The sequence below is a fragment of the Aythya fuligula genome, chromosome 18 (assembly GCF_009819795.1).
Source record: "Aythya fuligula isolate bAytFul2 chromosome 18, bAytFul2.pri, whole genome shotgun sequence".
Classification (NCBI taxonomy): Eukaryota; Metazoa; Chordata; class Aves; order Anseriformes; family Anatidae; genus Aythya; species Aythya fuligula.
The window spans coordinates 10,327,763-10,349,789 of record NC_045576.1 but is presented as its reverse complement, the minus strand read 5'-3'; the positions used below and the strand labels follow the sequence as shown (position 1 = coordinate 10,349,789).

General features: G+C 45.0%; 1 protein-coding gene across 2 annotated transcripts in view; it reads left to right on the top strand.

The window, feature by feature from the left end:
* The window catches only part of ABCA5 (ATP binding cassette subfamily A member 5), a 31,783-nt gene extending 10,228 nt beyond the window's left edge, over window positions 1–21,555 (top strand). For both annotated transcript variants that reach the window (XM_032199846.1, XM_032199845.1), the window contains exons 11-40: window positions 417–585; window positions 2,175–2,233; window positions 2,762–2,872; window positions 3,096–3,271; window positions 3,575–3,694; window positions 4,450–4,588; window positions 4,752–4,842; window positions 5,030–5,169; window positions 6,249–6,368; window positions 7,369–7,570; window positions 7,824–7,993; window positions 8,827–8,960; window positions 10,059–10,196; window positions 10,355–10,468; window positions 10,828–10,998; window positions 11,909–12,022; window positions 12,271–12,408; window positions 12,773–12,847; window positions 13,369–13,460; window positions 14,058–14,184; window positions 14,313–14,430; window positions 14,546–14,637; window positions 14,784–14,959; window positions 15,445–15,520; window positions 15,606–15,700; window positions 16,297–16,416; window positions 16,599–16,748; window positions 17,655–17,734; window positions 17,996–18,051; window positions 18,736–21,555. In XM_032199846.1, the coding sequence (XP_032055737.1) occupies window positions 417–585; window positions 2,175–2,233; window positions 2,762–2,872; window positions 3,096–3,271; window positions 3,575–3,694; window positions 4,450–4,588; window positions 4,752–4,842; window positions 5,030–5,169; window positions 6,249–6,368; window positions 7,369–7,570; window positions 7,824–7,993; window positions 8,827–8,960; window positions 10,059–10,196; window positions 10,355–10,468; window positions 10,828–10,998; window positions 11,909–12,022; window positions 12,271–12,408; window positions 12,773–12,847; window positions 13,369–13,460; window positions 14,058–14,184; window positions 14,313–14,430; window positions 14,546–14,637; window positions 14,784–14,959; window positions 15,445–15,520; window positions 15,606–15,700; window positions 16,297–16,416; window positions 16,599–16,748; window positions 17,655–17,734; window positions 17,996–18,051; window positions 18,736–18,843 (3,671 nt within the window). In that variant the 3' untranslated portion in view covers window positions 18,844–21,555. The remainder of the gene's footprint in view (window positions 1–416; window positions 586–2,174; window positions 2,234–2,761; window positions 2,873–3,095; window positions 3,272–3,574; window positions 3,695–4,449; window positions 4,589–4,751; window positions 4,843–5,029; window positions 5,170–6,248; window positions 6,369–7,368; window positions 7,571–7,823; window positions 7,994–8,826; window positions 8,961–10,058; window positions 10,197–10,354; window positions 10,469–10,827; window positions 10,999–11,908; window positions 12,023–12,270; window positions 12,409–12,772; window positions 12,848–13,368; window positions 13,461–14,057; window positions 14,185–14,312; window positions 14,431–14,545; window positions 14,638–14,783; window positions 14,960–15,444; window positions 15,521–15,605; window positions 15,701–16,296; window positions 16,417–16,598; window positions 16,749–17,654; window positions 17,735–17,995; window positions 18,052–18,735) is intronic.
* The last annotated feature ends 472 nt before the right edge of the window (window positions 21,556–22,027 follow it).

The window sequence follows — 22,027 nt, the reverse complement described above, 5'->3', positions numbered from 1 at the left end:
GTTCCAGACCTTTCCTTGTGACAGCTGTACATGAACATGAAAAATAGAATGAAGTTGTTCCTCATGTGACTAATGCCTGTGTTAAGCCCTTCCACTGCCTTTGCCTGTGATCTCCATTGCTTTCTAGTGCATGTAGTTAAGTTACCGTACCTTCAGCACTGGAGATTTTTCTCAGATAAAAAGAGATTTGCACATCTATTTAAATACTTAACAAATCCAGGACCTGCTAGCAGCACTGATGGAAACCATGGCTTAAAAACAGATAATGTAAACTTGGCTGGTGAAGCCCCTCCAGAATTTGGATGTGGGCTGGCTCCTAAACTTTGAGCAGGATAGCTCATGGCTTTTATAGCCAAATCCCAAAAGCTGCAGTGTATTTACAGTTAAGAAGTTTTCTTTTTTCCTGTATTACCTAGGGGAGTTTGGACTACGCCGATCATCATTTTTCTTTATGAAGCCCTCATTCTGGTCAAAGCACAGAAAAAATTACAAGGAACTGTACGAGAGCAGCATCAATGGCAATTTAAATTGCAGTGAGATGGTTGAACCTGTGCCTTCCGAATTTCAGGGAAAGGAAGCCATCAGGTATGATTCCTGCCTGGCCCCATGTGCAGTTTAGCAGATCACCTGAGTCTTCGATGTTTCATTTGTAATTTGGAAACTACTTCTGTTCCTCTAATCTGCTGATTCAAATAGCACATGGTATGCATTGCGGAGAGTTCTCCGCACACGCAGCACAGCGTGTTTCCATATTGAGTGAAGCCCCACCATCAGCTACATGGATGCTCTCCAAGGGTAAATCACTGGGCTTAAAGAAAGGGTTTGTTTGTGTATTGTATTCCTTCAGCTGGAGTCCTCTCAAAAACGGCCGGTTTTCCATTCCTTCAGCCTCGCTGAGGCCGCGAGAGGCGTAAGTGATTGCAGATGCTGAAACGCCTACTCTGCTGGGAGAGTTTATTTTCTGGTAATGCACATTTGAGGAGAGAGCTGAATTCTGGGTTTCTGGGAAGGCTGTTATGTTCTCCATAGACAAGAGGGGAACTTCATGGTGGTTTTACCTAGCAGTCATAGGCAAGAGGGTAAAACAAAACTGCAAAATAGATATGCTTGGTCTCATAATTCACTCTTCATTTTGCTTTGCCTGTTGTCTTGCACCCGGATTGTCTTGTGTTTTTAGTGTTTCTTAGATATTGTTTTGAGAATTTTTCCTTTAGTTTTTGTTTTCATCACTGTCCAAATGCATAGCCTCATGTGAGCTGAGAAACTCTGTTTTCACTCCTTTTTTATGGCTTCACTAGTCTCAAATGAGTTTTTGAGCTTAGTGACCAGAATGAGTGTTGTGCTGTCTGTGCTCTCCATGTCTCTTTGGGTGTCTGCCATAGGTTGAAGTTTTAATGGCAATGTTCATGAGGATGCTGTAGTTACTTTTTGCCTTATTCATCTTTCCTGGACTCTTTCCATAGTGTGTCTCCACCAGCTTGCCATCATTCTGCCATTGTCTTTGAACATACAGGTTTTGTAGTCTTTCGTATCCCTTTCCTCATCCCATTCTTCATACTTGTAATTTCCTCTCTGACCTCATTTGCAAGGTGGTCAGGCTTCCAAAACCCATCCTTTACGTTGTGCCTTCAGGTAAACTGGTGGTTGGTTTTGGTGGTGTTGCGTTTTTGTTTTGAAATGCAGTAGGGCTGGAAGGAAGGCTTTTACCTCTCAGAGAGAAAATACCTGCTTTCTTTTGCTTAATTTTGATGGAGAACTGCCAGTAATCATGTCTTCAGAGTCTTGTTGTACTAATATGTCTCTTCCACATCGTGTCTGTTGAATCTTCTGTCAGATTGTGAATTTACTGGGGAGTAGCCGTGCCCTTCTCTAACTTGGGAAGCCTCTAGTGCATTATTCTACTGTGTGAAAGAAACACGGACGTGAAATAATTCATCCTGTCATCATAGGAAATGCCTAAGAAGGCAACAAGAAAAAGTTTTCTGATACCAGGGTGGAGATGATTAAGTTCTGTGACAGAATGTCCTGTCTCTTGCATTGCCTCTATGGCTCGTAGATGTGTTTTGTGCCACTTTAGCACAGTCATCTTGCTGTGACTGTTGCTGCGTGTTGAACGTTCAAAATGACATATAAAGATCCTAAAATAGCTTATAAAATGACATGTCTTCTTTCAGAATCAGCTGTGTTCAGAAAACATTCAGGAAAAAGGGGGAAACTGTGGAGGCTCTCAGAAGTAAGAACATTTTAGCTTTTAAGCTGCTTATCAGATGCAGAGGAGCAGTAGCTGGATTGTTGAGTGATCTTTTTGTGTTTCAGTTTGGGCTTTTGGGTTTCTTTTACTGGGGTGGGACTTGAAGCGTGAATGCCAGATGTGCTTGTGTGCGCCTTCTCTCACCGCTTTGGCAATGATCTCCTCTAAACCAGTGCCCCAGTAGAGGAGCCCTTCCCTCACTAAAGAAAGCCTGATGACACCGTCTCAGTCACTTCTCCTCCTCCCCTGTCATCAGGAGGCACAACCTGCCTGCCCCATCTCCCCAGCCCTCTCCTTGCCCCATGGCACGAAGCCCTGTGCCACTCATGGCCATGGCCACCCCGCTGGTAGGCCGCAACATGGCATGGAGGCTGGGCCTTCCTCCTAGCAGAACGCGAGGCTTACCCCATATGTCATTTTTTGATTTCATCTCTCTGGCATAAACCCACTCAGGATGCCACAAGCTCATCACCAACCTCTCCTCTCTCTCCTGTCCACCTTGTTGGGTAGACTTGTCCTTCGACATCTACGAAGGCCAGATCACGGCACTACTTGGGCACAGCGGGACCGGGAAGACGACGCTGATGAACATCCTCTGTGGGCTGTGTCCACCAACAGATGGTGAGGCTTCCCGCTGTCAGGAGCTTTGGCCACCCTGCTTTTGAAAACCATTATCCCTTCTTATTACCTCAAGATGCACCAATTTTTTCTCTGGATAATATCTGAAAGAGCCCACCTGAATTTCTTGCCCCTCTTTAGCTACCCAGGCCAGCCTGCTTTCTGGCTGCCTGTAAAAAAAAAGAAGAAAAAAAAAATTAAGTTGATTGTTTTGGGCTTTTTTCAGGGTTTGTCTCTGTCTATGGTCACCGAGTCTCTGAAATTGATGAAATGCTTGAAGTGCGTCGAATAGCAGGCGTGTGCCCTCAGTCTGATATCCACTTTGACATATTAACCGTGGAGGAGAATCTCTCCCTGTTTGCCGCAATTAAGGGAATACCTCAGAATGACTTGATACAAGAGGTAAGTTGCTTGGACACAAGCACAGTCTTATATGTTCATTTTTAGCCTACACAGCACTATAACCCTACGTGGCCCAGATGCTTCCTGAAGGCAGGTGTGGAGGGGGATATTACTTTACAGTACAGCAGACAGAGGCAGAGTACAGGCAGACATTTTTGCAAGGATGATCTATTTGTTTTTTCCTAGGAAACTAAAATGCATATGAAATGTTTAAATTTAACATTAATTTGAATGCTAAAAATTGCGATCTGGTTTAAAAAATAGCTTTTTTTTTAACAATAAATCTGTTTCTTACGTTTAAAGGTTCAGAAGGTGTTGTTGGATCTGGATATGCAGCCTATCAAAGACAATCAAGCTAAGAAGTTAAGTGGGGGGCAGAAGAGGCGGCTGTCGGTTGGAGTTGCTGTCCTTGGGAACCCAAAGGTGAGGGTGACAGAAGCGCTCCCAGCTTTGTGTTACTAACACACCTAAGTGATGATGTTTCTTGTCAAAACCAATTAATGCATTTAACATTTTAGATGCCTAAGTTGATACTGTGCGCAACTGTTACTTTTTTTTCCCCCTTATTTTAGTTTTAAACAATTTAGTCCAACCTCCATGCTTGAAGGTGTTAATTCCTTAGGTGATGGTAGTAGCTGTGGATTTGATGTCTTTATGAAATAAAGAACTGAGAAGCTTTATATTGTTCCTGGCAGGTAATATTTAGCCCCTAACAGTGAATCTGAGCAAGACTTTCCTTGCAAGCAGCGTGAGCCCTTGGCTTGGAAGCAGAGCCACAGAGCTCTCTTGTGTTACAGGTCTGTTATTTCTTCCCTGTAGGAACTGGGGCTGCTTTTAGATAGGCATTAAAAAAGGATACATCTGACAGTTCACTGGGATTTTAAAAGCATATATTTAAGCATTCCTCAATAGACAGAGTCAATGCATAGCTAAATGTAATTGCACTTGAAATAGAATAAAACAGATTATGGCATTAACTTACTGAATGATTTTTCCATTTTTCACAACAGGAGATGTGTTTATTCAAAACGAAGGGAAGATAGGATGTCTCCTGTGTTTTGAGCAAATAACTAGCAGGCTTCAAACCAAAAACCTGTGTCTGTCATTTAGATAGGATTTCTGAGGCTGCACCTTGCACACGGATATGGCCTTACAAATGCTTCTACTTTTGCACAAAGGTTTTGCTGCTGGATGAGCCGACTGCAGGCATGGATCCGTGTTCACGTCACATTGTCTGGAACCTCCTGAAAAACAGAAAACCAAATCGTGTGACGGTTTTCAGCACTCACTTCATGGACGAGGCAGATATCCTTGCTGGTGAGCCCTGCTGTGGCCCTGTCCATAAACGACAGTTGTGTTACTGAGCCTCAGGTGGTGCTTCTGCAGCCAGGGAGGCACCGTTACGTAAAGGGCTTACCTGGGTTCTGGAACCTGTTGGCAGTCCTCTTGCTCAAAAGGCCTTCTTGATTTTTGTTTCCAGATCGTAAAGCTGTGATTTCTCAAGGGATGTTAAAATGCCTTGGATCTTCTCTCTTTCTGAAAACCAAATGGGGAATTGGCTACCGCTTGAGGTATTCTTTATGTGTGACTTCATCTATCTGTGTTTTCTTTGTAAATCAGTAAGACAGCACCCCTACCCCAAGAAGGACCCTTTTATCATCTTCTGATTGCTTGGTGCTCTGCAGGCTAATCTTTCTGATCTGGGCATCAGGACAAAAGCCACATTTTTAAAACCAGTTTCTTATGTGTTTTCATTAGCATGCACATCGATGCCTATTGCAATACAGAAGCTACAACCTCGCTGATCAGACAGCACGTACCCACAGCCAGCCTGCTCCAAGAGACCGACCAGCAGCTCGTGTACACCCTGCCGCTCAAGGACATGGACAAGTTTGCAGGTATTGGTGTAGGGTGGGTTGGCCATCAAAGGGAAATCCATCAAGCCTGGCTGTAGCCTGCAGTACTTGTCAAACTGTCATTTCTGCATTTGTGCATTTATACAAGCTTTTTGGGGGGCTATGGTTTGGCTCAAGATCAGTCAGTGAGGTCTTTGCTTTAGCTCTCATCAGTTTCTCAGGCAGGCAAAGACCTCATTGCGTTCCTCAGGGGGCTGTGGTGCAGATGCTGGTGAGATGCCTGTAGCAGAAACATGAAAAGACCCTGTTGTCCAAGAGTCCTGTTGTCTGGCACAAGCATCTTCTTACTGCAGAACATTTCAGTGACCAGGACTGGCCTCCAGCAGGAAGCCAATAAGTCCTACAATAATCCCCCTTGTTGTGAGCCACAAAGAGCATTGTGGCCCTGCACTGAAATTCACTGTTGAGAGAGAGAGTGTGGAACAAATGTGTTAGTTTCACTAGATGGCAGCAATTATCTGATTTTAATTGTACACAGCACTCCTTGTTTGTTTCCCGGAAGAAAATGGAAGAAACAGTGTGTCCTTTTCACTGTTGGAAAAGCTAAGGGGGAATCAATATGGATGTGATTGCAGCTCACATTTCATAAATGCCCTTTTCCCGTTACATTTAACTAGTAAATAATTTATTAGCTTTACCTTTAGCAGTCACTGTTCGTACTTTTCAAAAAGAAACATCTTTATGCAAGACTGATTCAGTTCCCCCAAACTGTTTTAAGGAGAAGTCGAAGCTAGGATGTGCCTCAGCAATGGAGGCAGGAGCAACTGGGGAGACCTGGCGAGTGTTGCTGGGTGTCCAGCAACTCTTCCCATTTTATTTATTTGTAATTTACGTTTTCTGTGCCTGACCACATAGGATGAAAAGTGTTGTGCTATAATGAGCCTATCCTCACCTTGGTTGTCATGCCACGACCTGTGTCTTCAAGTTGAAGTAGCCACATTTACGCGCTATGGTCTTGAAGGCTTAGGGATGCAGAGAGCTTCTGGCTTGCTTGAAGATCTCTCGGGAGGACGATGTGATCCTGTCCCAGAGCAACCAGTGTTCTTCACTTCTATCTGCAGGCTTGTTTTCTGACCTCGACACCCACTCCCATTTGGGTGTTATTACTTACGGTGTTTCCATGACGACTCTGGAGGATGTCTACCTGAAGCTGGAAGTTGAGGCAGAAATCGATCAAGCAGGTGGGACAGCCCATGGTATTTTCCTGTTCTCCCTTGTATTTGGTTTAGTACGAGGTAGTGTAGATGTTGCTGTGCCGCGTCGCTGCTAGGAGGCTTGCTATGGAGGTAAGAATTAAAAATGCCTGGTGGCACAGGGCACCTCAGGCCTTGCATTATCCCAGGTTTTTGAAATATTTATCAGGAAAAACACACACAAGCTGTGAGCTGGGTGGAGAGAAATTCTGGGAGGATGAAGAGAAAAGGCTTTTTGGTGCTGTCTCTGCAACGATTTAATTTTCATACAGTATACCTACATCTCACTTCTTTGCTTCACAGCTGCACTTCTTATGTCTATCTTTTTAAAATGTGCTCTATTTACCTCACGGAGCTTAGTTTGAAGAAATTCATGATATAAAATTCATTTCCAGCCTTCTACGTGAGCAGTAATATTGGTAGCCTGCACGTAAAGCTGAAGCTGAGCTTGTCTTTCTCCCCTTCCTTTAAGTTTCATCCAGATGAAAAGCTGGGACCGCCGACTGTTACTGCAGAGCTGATCAGATCTTCTGATGTCAGCTGTGAAGGGTTGAAGCTACCTTTATCTTTTTAGAGCTTTTTGCAATGCAGAGTAGTAAACTATCCACACTGCAAAGTTTTTGAGTGGGTGTAAGGGGCTTTAACAGCTGAGTGTGCTGATGCTGAGTAATGCAGGTATGTGCCTGGGCTGATGTAGTGGAGCTAGGGCAAGGCTGCACCGTCTGAGTGTTTGTAGGCTATCAGTTTTGCTCTCCCCGGGGCAGAAATCTGTATCATCTGCCTTCAGTGTCTGATCTGTGTGCTTTGGGGTACATTAGTATCATTGGCCTTGGGGCTAAATTGAGAGCCCAGGGTGGGACGAGGTGATTTCTCAATAGCAGCGGTCAAGAATTGACTTCAGCAAAGCTTCCTCCAGACCTACGATCTCAAACCATGTAGCCCTGTCAGAGCAGCCCAGTCCATACCCTTTTACTCTCTTCTGTTCCAGATTACAGCGTGTTTAATTCCCAGCAAGTGCAGGAGGAGGCAGACACAAAGTCACTCGATGACATGGAGCAGAGCCTCCTGATGCTCTCAGAGACCAGGTCACCCCCAATGAGCCACGCAGCCCTGTGGAAGAAGCAGGTTTCCACCATAGCAAAAGTTCACTTCCTTAGTCTCAGGCGAGAAAATAAATGTGTCAGAGTGATGTAAGTATTGAGGCTTTTTGGTCCGTACACAAAAATCTCAAAACCTGTTTGAATGACAACAGGGAAGAGGCAGGATGCAATTTAATTATTGTTTGTAGTCACATTTAAACATAACCAAGTGTGAGGCTGTTCATTGCTGTTGAATAGCTGCATTTTGGGGTGAGGGAGATGTTGTTTTAATAGACGTGCACATCAACTGGGCCTGCATTTGCTGAATTTTAATAAAACCAAACCTTTTCTTTTTTGCTTTCAGGTTGTTGCTTTTTCTGATTTTCCTTGTCGTTCAGATCTTGTTGTTTCTCACGCACCACTACATCAAAAATTCAATAGCTCCTGTCAGACTCTCCCCGGATTTGTACTTGCTGAAGCCTGGGGAGGAATATCACAAGTACAGGAGTCGGCTGCTGCTGCAGAACTCCACAGGTAGGGGAGGGAAGGGGCTCTGCAGGGCTGGCTGCTGGCTGCTGCATCTCCTGGGGTGAGGAAGGGAAGGTGCAGGATGGGGGGAAAGGTGGCGGTTGCAACCTTCTGGGTTCAAAACAACTTTCCTTGAAGTGAATCCAAATCAAGCATTTCCAAGTGGCCAGACACGGTAGAGAGTGAGAATCCTCTGTGTTGTGTGGTTCACTTCAGAGATCTCCCTCCTTCTCCTGTGTGTGGTGGTGCTGTGCTCCCTGCACAAAGATGATCCGTGTGAAGGAGCTGGGCACAGAGACACTTGGATACATCTGCATTAAAATCCTGCTACAAAGTGCTTTGTAAAATTCCTTTCTGTTTCAAATGGAGATGTTTTAAAAGTGGCTAGCAGCAATCTGGGCAGTAGAAATAAACATCTTTTTGAGCTCTGGGGAATTTGTACATAATACGCTTTCAGTCCTCCAGATACTGCATCAAAGCGCCTCTGATTTCTGTCTGTTAGCTAATTCTCTGTGCAGCTGAAACGCTGGGTAACCTGATGATGCTCCTTGGCACCTCTGCTTCCAACTGTTGCATTTGGCCTGTGCGACTTAATTGTGTAAAATAACCGAGTGTTTCCTGAGCTCTGGGGAGGCTGCGGAGGGGGAAGCAGAGACAAAAACATCTGCGGTGCTCAGAACAGCAGAGGACTCTCTTTAGCGGGCACATGTAATGAAAGGGTGGTCGCTATCATATGGTTAGATCAGGGAGAAGACTGCAGCACTGCTGACTTGAAAACACATCAATAATTTTGTGTAAAACACTGCAAGCTGGTGATGTCTTTTTCTGTCTCTTACCAGACTCAGATATTGATGACATTGTCCACTCTCTCGGGAGCCTGAACGTCCTGGTGGAGATGTTCAATGACAGCGACTACGTTTCAGCTGCACCTCACAGTGCAGGTTTAAATGTATTCGACCTTGAATCCAGACAGGTGAGACAGACAGACAGACAGATCTGCTCGGTCATATCCCAGAGCAGCTGGCCAGGGGCTGGTTTTGTTGCTCTGTCCTGAAAGGCAGGCTCAGGGTGAGCCTGATGAGGTTGATGCTGATTGTTCACTTGAGGTGATAGGGTTGAAATTTCATCTCTGCTGTTTGTGTGAACATTTGGGGACCACTCTGTGTATTGAGGCTCTGGGTTGTTTTCAATAAGGAGATCAAATTTTTAAACGTCCAAAGTATTGAATTATATAATCAAATAATGTCATATAATATTGCTTATGCAAGAAGCCTGCAAAGAGGACTTGTAGAGGACTGGAAATATGCTCAAAATAAATTCATTCTTTCATAATGATAATTATGGTAGGTTAATAAAACTTCCATTCCTCTTCTTTCCTCACAAACACACAAAAAGCCAAGAGAAATATTTTACTTCACAAGAGACCTGGCATATGAACTTATTCCTTACTTGCACTGGCTGAATTACACAATTTGACAGAAGTATAATTCCATGGTGCTCTCATGTGTAAAGAAAAATGAGTATCTTGGACTGGAATTATTCATTTCACAATGGTCACTGAAGGAGTGTCAGGATGATTTGAATATCAGGGTTGTATTTAATTTCCAACAAAGGAAATGCTTTGCAGTATGCCAGCTCTATCTCTTGTTCCCTTTTTTTTTTGTTGTTGTTGCAACTACTAATAGCAGTGTGACAGTGCAGTCCTTAGCTAACATAAATTTTTGTCTGTTTTTAAAATGCATTAGCAAGAACTTATGAGTGCAGATCCTTGTGTATTTTGTTTTTCAGGCTGTAATTGGCTGGAGCATCATTTGTCAGAGTGTAACAGTTGCATAAAACATTTTGAGGATTTATTCCAAATAATTTGTTCTCTATGAACATGACTGTATTATTGAATTAGGTTTTGTGTTCTAACCACTCTGAGCAGCACAGAGCTTCCTGCAAAGCATCCTCTGTCATGCAGAGATTTTTTTTTATCATTGTTCAGGTTTAATTAAGCCCACAGGAGAGCCCTTTCAGGGCGTTACCCTTCAGGCAGACTAATTAATGTAACAAATACTTCTCTTTCCAGAACTATGTTTTCACAATCGTATTCAACAGTACCATGGTGCATGCTGTGCCAGTTTTGATGAATATTGTCAGCAACCTACTGCTGCGCACTCTGAACGTAAGCGAGAGCATTCAGATCTGGAGCAACCCCTTCATCCAGGTGAGCAGGGCTGGGGACAGCTCGCAGCAGGCAGCAGAGCTGGTGCTGAGGTGGGCTCAAGAACTCATGCTTTTGCACTCCCAGTCGTGTTCCAATCATAAGTGCATTTTTTTCCCCACACGCGTTCTATTATTGAAGAAATCTGATGTATATTTCAGGATCTTCCAGATACTGTTTTCAAACTGGAGATCTATTTCGAAGCTGTGCTGCTGGGAATCATTGTCACGGGCATGCCACCCTATTTTGCCATGGAGAATGCAGAAAACCATAAGGTAAGCTTCTGGGTGTGGATTTGTAGACACACAAGATCTTAAAAATCTTGGGATTTTTTGGAAAGATCTTCAGAGGTGTTTTAAGTAGTATCCTTTGCCTTGCGAGGCACAGGGCAGCCAGAGCAGAGCAGGAGTGACTCCGGTGTTGGTGGCATCGGGTAGAGCAGGTTTCAGAAAAGCCCTTTGGCTTTCCGTGGAAATGTTACGTGCTTTGGCAGCTAGGATCAGCAACAAGTGGGCGATGTGCTTCTACATGTATACAATGTCCATGTAAAAGTGGTGAGTCAGATCAAGAAATGAGAGCCCACCCATGTACCAATACAGATGACCATCGTGGGCATTTTCTTTTCCTGTTGCAGATCAAAGCATACACACAGCTGAAAATAGCAGGGCTTTATCCGTCCGCTTACTGGGTGGGCCAAGCTGTCGTTGACCTCCCGCTGTTCTTCTCCATCCTCGTCCTGATGATAGGCAGTCTCTTTGCCTTCCACTATGGCATCTATTTCTACGTCGGCAAGTTCATGGCTGTGGTGAGTGTGGTGGGGACCTGAGGACACACAGGGATGCAGGGGCTTGGTTCTGTTATTTTCCACAAGCATTTATTTTTATTAGATGGTTCAGCAGGGTTTTCCAAAACAATGTATACAGAAAATGCCTGATCAGGGTTCCTGGTGCAGAGGCACCAGCCTGAATGTACCAAAGGCAAAACCTCTTCTTCCCCTGAGGGGGGAGGGGGGAAGGATTTAGGGTTTAACTGAGAACCAGAATAAAACAGAGCTTTAAATTACCAGAACCTTCCAAGGAAGTGCACTGTCATTCTTTGCTCAATTTGCTCTGCGCTGTTGCTGCCATTTGATAATTGCGCCGCTTGCATCGGCACTCTGCTAATGACAAGGTTGCGGTGACTTTGAACACAGACCAGCTCCGCAATGAATTGCAGCATATGCATAAACTAAGGAGGCTACAAACCATCATATCTTTTATAGTTGGAGCTGGCTTTTCTGAAATCTTAGCTGTAATTGAGAAGAATTGGATTTTCCCAGTTTCTTTCCCAGAATTGGTAGCTCTGCGCTAATCAGGTTTGGGGTGTGACCGTTGTGCTGCAGGGCTGATCTGTTACTGCTGCATCCGTCCCTTGTTCTGATTGTTGCAAAAATGCTAACGTCGATGGAGGGCTTGGTAATATTTCTTAAAATCATCAGGTTGATATGTATGGGAGCCTGTGTTTTTTGTTTTGTTTTAAATAAAAGCAAGAGGAAATACAGCAAACATGGAACTACATTCAAGGGCGTTCCTACCTATGCATCTGTTTCTGTATTTAATGACACATGCTGTACCCAGAATCATGTACAACCCTAAAATAACATCAACTGATAAACATACAAAAAAAAAATGGGTTCATACTGCACACTTCCTGAGAAACCTTTCTTGTCTCTGCAGCTTTTTTGCCTGATTGGCTACGTCCCATCAGTTGTGCTGTTCACTTACGTCGTCTCCTTCACATTTAAAAAAGTCCAAAATACAAAAGAATTTTGGTCATTTATATTCTCAGTGGTGAGTAACTTTCCCTCAGCTTTGGTTAACTGGGAGGCCTGGTTCTCTCCAAAGCCACGCCAGCCTTTCCAGCCTGGTCATTTCACTGTGTCCTTACTGCACAAGAAATCGAATATTTACCAATGTTTCTTTATTACTGACATATACTAAATGACAAAAGCTTTAGAAATATGCCTCAAATTAAGTAACGTACACTTTTAGAGCCAGAATTGAATGAAAATGGAATTTTTTTTCTTTGTTTTGTATAGGCAGCTTTGCTGTGTACGGTTGTCACCGAAGTGGCCTTTTTTCTGGATTTTTACACAGTGACCACCACGCTGCATTATGTCTTCTCCATCTTCATTCCCATCTATTCCCTTATCGGCTGTCTGATCTGTTTCATAAAGGTAAGGACACAAAGCAGATGCTCTCCAGAGTGCTTACAAATGGCTGGAATCGGGTGGGCACCTTTAAATATGCGGGACCTGCATAGTGCCATCAGTAGCCAGTTACTGCATGAAGAAGGGCAGCTGCTGGCAAAAAGTCACCTTTTTCCTGCAAGCAGAGTGTTGCAGGTTTAACATGAGGAAAGACACAAGTCTACCATTAAATATCGAAAGGAAAACCATGTGCTGCTCAGCCTGTGGGGCTGGGCTGGTTTGGCACATTGATCCGGATCTGCACAGAGCTCACAGGGTAAAGCGCAATGCAGAATATGTGGTCTCTGGTAGGTAATTATTTTCTTAAACAGGGTTTTTGTTGCATTGTTAGGTCTCGTGGACAGACAAACAGAAGAATGGAGAATACCATGACCCATGGGACAGGCTCCTGGTGGCAGTTATAGCAGTAAGCATCATTATTTGCCATAGAGAATTGGTAACTCCAGCTGGGAGACCCCTTTTTTTTGGGCATCTGCATTAGTAAAAAATTGATCTAATGCTCAGCATCTGTGGGGTCTGCTGCTTTGCAGGCTATTGCAGCAGAACAGTATCAGTAAAACTTGCTGTACTTACCAACTCAATATCTCCTGCTTCAGTAGAGTTACTAACAGTGCTGTTATTAATTCTGATTATTATGGGAGTCCATACCGATGGAGGATGAACTCCAGAGCAGGGGACAGTCTGTCTCTCTCCTAGAAGCCAAGCAATTGCCATTAAATCAAAGCAGACTTTCTCTTTACTGCCAGCTCTTTGTGGCTAAAGCAGGGGCATAAGAATATATTTCATCTTCTCAGAGCCATCAGCATTTCTGTGGTGAAGATCTGGTGCTTCTCTTCACATCGGTGGGGCTGCCTATAGGGCCACCTGTAGGATCTCCATCCCCAGAGGGCTAGCAGTGCTCTGACAAATGACTTCTATTTGTTTTAGCCCTATTTGCAGTGTGTTGTGTGGCTCTTCCTGCTGCGATGTTTTGAGGTGAAGAATGGAGGGAGGACAATTCGAGAGGATCCATTTTTCAGGTGTGTTTCTCTATTGAATAGACTTTTAAAAAGGAGTAAGTCCAAGGAAGCAGTTCTTAAAAATCATGCAGGTGGTTGAACTGCAATACGTAGCATACAGTTATGGGGGATAGTGCAGCTTTTGCTTCCTTTTGAGTTATCTTTATACAGAACTACAAATTTTGAGGGCAATCCTACTTAAAAATAAGGTTAATAAGGGGATTTCAATGCCTCTTCTGATAATGTATAACCAGGATCACAGCTGTGAGTGCCCACCAGCAGGAGGGTGAGCAGCACTGCAGGGGCAGCAGTGACTTGCTTCCACCGAAGCAGAGCTGCTGCTTGCTTTGCAGCCATGAACTTCCCTTCCCACTGCATCATCAGAGATGGATGTTCTAACAAAGAGCTCAGCGTTAAAATGGCATAATTGCACACACTGACAGCTCCTTCAACTCTTTTGGGGCTTCTCGGATGCACAGCATAAACACATTACTCTGAGGTTTGGCAAGCGCAAAAGCTTTCTGTATCAACCGGAGAGCAAATCTGGATTGATTTCTCAGAAAGCTTTGCTCCACCGGAATGCTGAGCGCAGGCCTCGTGCTGTTTTCTTCCCCTTAGAAAATGCTTCACAAAAGTCAAAACCTGGAAGCTGCCGGATGCCCCGCGCGATGAGAACGAAGATGAAGATGTGAAGGCGGAGAGGCTGCGGGTGAAGGAAGCGCTGAGCAACCCCAATAGTGAGGAGGTAACGCTGCAGCCCCAAACCCCAAATTCAGTGGCTGCTGGGGGCTGCAGCCACCACGGGTCATGGGGACATGGTTTCCTTGCAGAGCGTGCCAGAGCATCACTGTTCCTTCCTCTCTCCTTTCTTAGATGCCAGCGATTGTGGTCAGCAGCCTGCACAAGGAGTATGATGAGAGGAAGGAGTTCCGTCTAGGGAGGAGAATAAAGAAAGTGGCAACGAAACACGTCTCTCTCTGCGTGAGGAAAGGTTCGAGTTGGATCGTTTGCTGTTGAGCTGGTTCGGTTACAAAACCGACTCTTGGTTTTGTGAATTAATTTGTCTGACCTCACAGGCAGTGTTTTGTGTGTTGTCCTGCCCTTAGGAGAAATACTGGGATTATTAGGACCCAACGGAGCTGGGAAGAGCACATTAATTAACATGCTTGTTGGAGAGGTTGAGCCGACCAGCGGGCAGGTATATCTTTCCTATTCACAGAAAGTGAATCCATGCTTAACATTTGTCATTACTGCTGCCCTTCCTGAGTGTCTTTTGCTAAGTCTTCAACAAAACCAGCTCTAAAACTGACAATATTATCGACTGAAGCTGTTGTACTTCTGCAGGTTCTGATGGGAGATTATTCTTCCGGAGTGAACAGCGACGATGACTCGGTTAAATTCGTGGGGTACTGTCCTCAAACTAATCCACTGTGGCCAGATATTACACTGCAGGAACATTTTGAAATTTATGGCGCTATCAAAGGCATGAGTCAGACTGATGTTAAGGAAGTTGTAAAACGGTAAGTAGTTTATTATAGAAACATTTGAGGTTTTAACTGTTTTGGTGGTTTTTTTTCACTTTTCCTAACGCAGTATTTTTTTTTATTTGAGTTTATATTCAGATCATTTTAGCAAATTCATCAAGTTTTAGTTTGTAGCTTAGGAGATAAAGATTAAACTGCACAAAATCCAATTGTTTTTTGTATTTTATTATTTCTAAAAAACTGTGAAATGCCAGTGACAGCCTTGGCAGGGGCTGCAAGGATGGGGAGGCCAAAGCTTGGAGCCATGTCTGGGTTGTCAACACATGGTTCCACTGGGACACAGGGCCTGTGACAGGCAGAAGCGCCCAGCTCTGATGCTGCTAATTGCTTTGCTTTTTCTCTACAAATATTTGTAATTGAGTTCTTAAATGGGACTGATTGCTTCCAGTGTGATGAGAGGAAAGCTGAACCACCACACCCTGTGTTACCTGGACTTTTCATGTCTGCTTCTCCTTCCACAGCATCTCAAGTGCCCTGGATTTAAAAGACCACCTGCAGAAGACAACGAAGAAGCTGGGAGTCGGGCTGAAACGCAAGGTATGGAATTGCTTCCAAAGCTGCCGTGGTGCCTGCTTGCAGGAGGCATCATGGCAATTACCCTGCTCCTTTGCCCTCCTTTCAGCTCTGCTTTGCCCTGAGCATGCTGGGCAGCCCGCGGGTGACGCTGCTGGACGAGCCTTCCACTGGCATGGACCCCAAAGCCAAGCAGCACATGTGGTGAGTGCCGTGCTGGCAGGGGGCTCCTCTCCGCTTGGGAATTGGTCCTGGGGAGCAGCCCCATCGCTGCTGATGCTACCAGCTGGGGGGCAAGATGCACACCCCCTGTGTCCTCTCCTGGAACAGCCCCGGGGTGAAAAGCATGGAAGTCAGGAGAAAGAAATCTTCAAAGTAAAGGAATACGAGGAGTATGAGATTTGAGTCATCTTTCTTAAAAAAAAAAAAAAAAAAAAAAAACCCTCAGTGGGACACCTTGCTCTGCCATTAGTCCACAAACCAACCCCAGGGCTGCAGGGAGTCACTGCACACCTAACGGGAGAGGAGAAATGTAATATGCAGTGCATGGACACTTGGTGTTGGGACAGTCTGCCTGTGTACCTCTCCGCAAAACACTGACATTCAGCTGTCTTTGACCAGGACAGTTGAAAAACCTCAGCAACCAGAAGGAAACAAAGACTGAATTCATTTTTCTGTAACAGCAGCGTTATTTGATGATTCCCCTCCCAGTATCTTCCTAGCATTTTATGCCCAGTGTTGTTTTTTGCTGTTGCTTCAGTAGTGTCCTGGTTGGGAATTCCTTTTTTCCTGTTTTGTAGGCGGGCAATTCGAGCAGCCTTTAAAAACAAGGAGCGAGCAGCCATTCTGACCACGCACTACATGGAGGAGGCGGATGCTGTGTGTGACCGCGTGGCCATCCTGGTGGCCGGGCAGCTCAGGTACTGCTGGCAGTGGAAAATGGGGCAGCTGCTGGCCATGGAGCCTTGTTCTAAAAATTAGGCAACAATTGTCTCAACCTGGAGCAAAATTAAGCATGTGGAAAGGGGCTGTTAGATGTTAGTCTGCTTTTTTGAGTATGGTGTAAAGCGTGTACCACCTTTTCTCTCTCTGCCATTGGTAGGTGTATAGGCACTGTTCAACACCTGAAGAGTAAATTTGGCAGAGGATACTTCTTGGAAATGAAATTAAGGGAAACACCTGATGTACAGCAGATGGAGTATCTGCAGAGGCAGATTCTGCACATCTTCCCCAATGCAAATCGCCAAGAAAGGTAATGTTTAACAAATAAGCAGAGAACATTGAGCTTAATACAAGTCTCTGATTTCTCAGCAGCTCATCAGTAATGAGTAAGGAATGCCATAATGCTAACATTGACAAAAAAAAATTCCCATACAGCTTAAAAAAAAATGTTTTGCAAGTCAGCAAACCCAAAGTGTTCGTGCCACCGACTAGGGCCAAGCATCTGAATCATGTGTGCAAAAGTGGCATAGCAGAAGCAAAACCAGATTTCTGCATAACTGTTGCGTGATGGCTTCCTTCTCTGTCATCCTGGAAATGGGATGAATTCTGAGGCACAGAATCCCTGCCCATAGCTGGAAACACTTGGTTGAACTGTGGGGACCTGTGGTTGAGGGTGGGTTGGTTGGCTTTCTCCCAGCAGCTTTGAATTCCTGGTGACTGCTGCTGAGGATGTCGGAAAGAGCACTGCAGGCATTGCACAAGGCACATCCTTCCCATGGGGGAGATTTGAAGGAGAGTTTGGTTTTCACAAGCCCTTGTGCAGGGTAAAGCAGGTCCCTCTTCTGGAGCACTGGGTGCAGCGTGACCCCTGTCAGAGCTGGTGTGAAAGGCAAAACTTCATCGTTTAAGCCCTGGCAGGAGTTTTTGTGTGTCACTTTATAGGTAGAATATAAATGGCTGACTCTCAGCTGAAGGGCATAAAAAGCACCGAGCAGGCCCAGGTGAGTTTCAGCTGAAGCATCCCAACCAGGGTGCTCTCAAACGGGTTATAACCCCGCTGCTCTCCTGGAGCTGGGCCATCCCTCTTTTCTTGTGTGTGGACAACTCGTCAAAATGCCTCGAGTAGTCTTTAGTAAATGATTTAAATTTGTTCACTTGGATATTTGTATTTTTGCTTTTTACCTGAAGCTAATTTTGTTTTGTTTGATTGTTTCAGTTTTGCTTCTATCTTGGCGTATAAAATCCCTAGAGAAGATGTACAGTCGCTTTCACATTGTTTTTCCAAGCTGGAAGAAGGTAACTAAGCACTTGCCACCCATCATGTTTGGAAATCTTTCTGTCTCCCACAGCTGATGTGTTTCCCTTCATTCCACGTGCAGAGGCACGTTTGCATTTATGTTGAAAATCCATTTAATTTCCTTTTTTCTATTGCTGTTGCCATCCCTGTTTCTTGTGAAGCCAACAGTAAGCACATGTACCAGCTTAAATGCTTTAAATCCAGTTGTCTCAGATAGTGAAGTATGCTTAAATATGCTTTCTTTTGAATTCTTTTAACAGTAAAACACACCTTTAACATCGAGGAGTACAGCTTTTCTCAGGCAACACTGGAACAGGTATGTTGAAGCAAATGTTATTCCATGAAAGTAATCCATGCCAGGCTTAGGCATTAAAGTTTTCAGGATGGGGTTTCTATAGGGGTCTGGGGCAGCTTAACTTCACGTCTACGGGCCCTAAGCCATGCATCCTTGTGGGCATCCCTGTACCCACAGCTGGAGCTCGGTGCCCAGCTCCAAGGGGCTGAGGCTGCTCCACTGGTGACTTCTCTGGTATCAGGAAAGTGGGGCTGTACTTCCCCAGAACATGAATTGGGACTTTCAGTTCCCCTTATTCCTGTTTTCCCCTTACATTTTAAAATAAGTCTGGCCAGATGTGCTGGCTAGAACAAAGAAAAAAATAATTGTGGCATTAGTGGAACTATCACTGTGATTTCTTAGAAAGATAGACATTGCTATTTTTTTATGAAAAGGGGGTAAAACTGAAGGTTATTATTGCTTAATCTGGATTAGTTACCACTGATGACAAATGCTTTCAGCTCGTATTTGGTGCAGCTTCCTTCCCAGTGTTTTGAGGTGGGAGGGTAGGAGCAAAGAGGAAAAAATCCAAAATACAAAAAACTTCCAAGTCGGATCTGCAGCAATATGTTCTGTATTTGTAAGGCTTTTACCGTAAATTGTCTTGTGACTGAGCGAGTTCCTCCAAGGAACCTGGCACATTCATCTCCCTTATGTCTCTTCAAGGTCTTTGTGGAGCTTGCTAGGGAGCAGGAGGAGGAGGACAGCAGCTTTGGCACCCTGAACAGCACGCTGTGGTGGGAGAGGACACAGGAGGACAGGGTCGTTTTCTGAGCCCCTCGCCATCCCAACGGCTCGCCGGGCTGCTGGTGCTTTGTGCATGTGATGATCTCCTGCACCGTGTCGTGCTGGGGGAGCTGAGCTGCCAGGGCAGTACGTGGAAAGCATCTGGGGCAGGGAAGGAGAACGGCATTTGGGAACGCTGAGCATCCCGGCCCAAGCGATACTGGTGGAAGCAGTGAGGATCCCCACCATTACTCTGCCTGTTGTGACATTCCTCCTCTGCTGCTTGGTTCCTGGTTCACACAGAGTGAGCAGACGCTGCCAGGACACTTGGGCATCTCCTGGCGTTGGTGCCTGCCCCAGCGGTACCGCTGCTAGCTGTGCTCTGACGATGCCAAGGTTGGGCTGCCCTTGCTGCAAGCTGGGCATTTGGGCAACGCCAGCTCCCCTGGAGCATCCTTCCCCTGCAGGCATCGCTGTCTGCCCAGCGAGGCTCCGTGCGTGTCCCCACGAGGTCCTATCCCCGTGGCTAATCCATCCCTGCTCACGCTTAGAAGATGCACCTGCTTTGGAGAGGGGGAAAATCGCTCTGGTGTAACCGTATTCACTGCAAGCAGGGTCCTGAAGGGTCCACAGGCTTAGCTTGGTGTCCAGCCAGCCTGGAACTGCTCACTTACAGCTGCGACCCAGCCCTTGTCAGCACTTGTGGTCCTTTCTGCTGCAGACTGGCAGGTGTGGCGGCACTGCTGTGTGTAATGCATGCACTGTAGGGTTAAACAAGGTACACAGAAGTGGATGCTTCCCCCCCCTCCCCAGCTTGGTAAAAGTACAAAGACATAGCTGTGTAGTTATGGGATTTGCAGAAATGTGTTTCGAGTCTGTGTCAGAAACAGTCCAATTCTGTTGTGGGGTGCGACGTATCCTGCCGGCTGGGCTGGAGGCAGTCCCTTTAGCTGTTTCCATTCTTGGCGGTGAATCCATAAGCACATGCAACACGATATCCTAGTCCTTCCTTGTAGTGATCACAGTAAGTAATGCCGTAGTGTGCTCAGCATAGCGTGCTTCATCCCAGCGTGGCAGTTTTCCATTCGCCTTCATAAACCCAAAAGAATAAGATCCCACTTCACAACCTCACACGTAGGAATCGTGCCTTTACTTTGCATAGAAGCACTACGAAGAGAAGAATACATAGTTCTTTATCCTAAGATCCAACAGATGTATGTTTAAAATATATTATTTTCTACACAAAGCTATCATCACTTTTTTTAGTTTTATATGTGAAATTGAAGATTGTTAACTGTTCATTGTGTTCTGCAATGAACAAATTTAGTGATGCATTTTTATCAAAACACTGGCTTCATAAGTCATATCGATTGTGCGTCTTCATGTTAAAGTTAGAAAATACCTTTGCTTTTCTTGAGGAAATTCAGAAACCAAGGGTTAATGAGGACTTCTGTGGCCCAGCTGTTTGTACATAGTCTGTGTAATACTGGTTTTTCATCACGTTGACAGCCCAGATCTGTTTTCCTTTGTCATCATGCAAACGTTTCTCACCCCAGCACAGGGAGATGTACAACTCTCACTTCTTCCTCCGTACCCTCAGGCTGCAGCTCAGGGTACAGATTTTGTTTTGCGGTGAAGCTTTGAGCCCTGGAGTTGTGGTAGCACCAGGACCATGACCTGAATTCGTCCTTTCTGCACATGCAGCCCCATTGCTGCCCTTTTCTAATTTTAGTCCTTTTCACCTAATAGGCTGTAAAGTAATTCTGTACAATGAGATTTCTGTCTGGGTAACATCATCCTATTTCACATAGTTTCTTATGTCTAACATTTCAAACAGACCCTATGAAAACTTTGTTAGCACCTGGAGTTCCTCAGCTTGGTTTTCCTGTTCCTCACCCCGGCGTAACCCAGGTGATGTGGCACTGTAGTTGTGCAACCTCCTGTATAAAGGATCTGGCACGTTGAGTTAACTTCATATGTGGGTGGGATCTTTTTGCTGTTGTGGCTTTGGCTTTCAATGTAGCATAAGGTGCCACCCCAAGACATCTCCGGAATTACAGTATACTGTAGAAAAAGTCTTCCAAAGTGTTAGATGATGTCTGTAATTGCCAGAACAGGGAAAAAACATGCATAATTAAACTCTAGAATAACCCGAGAAGTCTAAGATTTAATCCTGCAGATTAAGTCCCTTTGTTCAGCTGTTGTCAGTGATGTACCAAGTGCTGGCCATACGACCTGAGCCCCACTCTGTGCAACACCTGGAAGAGGATGCAGCGTGGGGTTTGGGCTTGCTGTGGCCCTTGGGGCAAACCATCTTTCTTCGTGCTGACTTTCCCAGGCATAATGATCCTTAGCTGCTTTGCAGGGATGTTGCGATGAGTAATTAGCCAGTGTATCCAGAAATCTGAAGATGCCTTTACTCTGTGGTCTTATTATAAGGATGTATTTTTATATGGAGGAATTTAATGTGTTTGATTTTGTTCATGTTACCAAGAAAACCTGTATTTAAAAACATCTGTGCAGTGAGTAAACCCTAATCTAGCAGACATACAGTGTTCTGGTAGCAGGAAACAGCAGGTTGTGGGTCTAAACATGTTTGTAACACTCCTGATGTCACAGTCAGGCACTTTGAATCATTTGCAGTTGATTTACTACTTTTATTTTTTTTCCTATTTTACCATTCTGCTCTATTTGTAAAGTTGAGGTTTTCCATTTTCCAGCAGAAAGAACTACCAAAATAAAGATGGATTGGATTGTTAAGTGCTTGTCTTTCTATTATGCATGTGTTTTTCTGCCCTAGAAGTAGGGGCACTGGCTCAAAAAACCCAGAGCGCAGCGCACCGTGCAGGTGAGTGCGCGGCATTCAGCACGGCTGAAGCCTTCAGGGTTATTTTATTGCAGGGACTAAGATCATATTTTTAATTGAATTCAGGGAATTGTGGTGTTGCAACACTTGGGATTCAACAGCGTGAAGTTGTCATGTTTCACAGCCAGATCGATTCGGCCCCGATCCGGGCTGTTGCTAAAAGTGACCCCGCAGCAGCTGCGCGCTGCTGGCACGCGGAGCTGCGCATCTGCGGCGATGAATCATCTTCATCCACTTAAAATGCACCCCACCAAGAAAAGTAATTCATTTTTCCGGCTGGATCCGTGCCCAAGACAGGCTCACTGGGTGGCTGGATGGGTGCTCGCTGCAGGCGAGGAGCAGCGAAGGGCTGAGGGTGATGGGTTG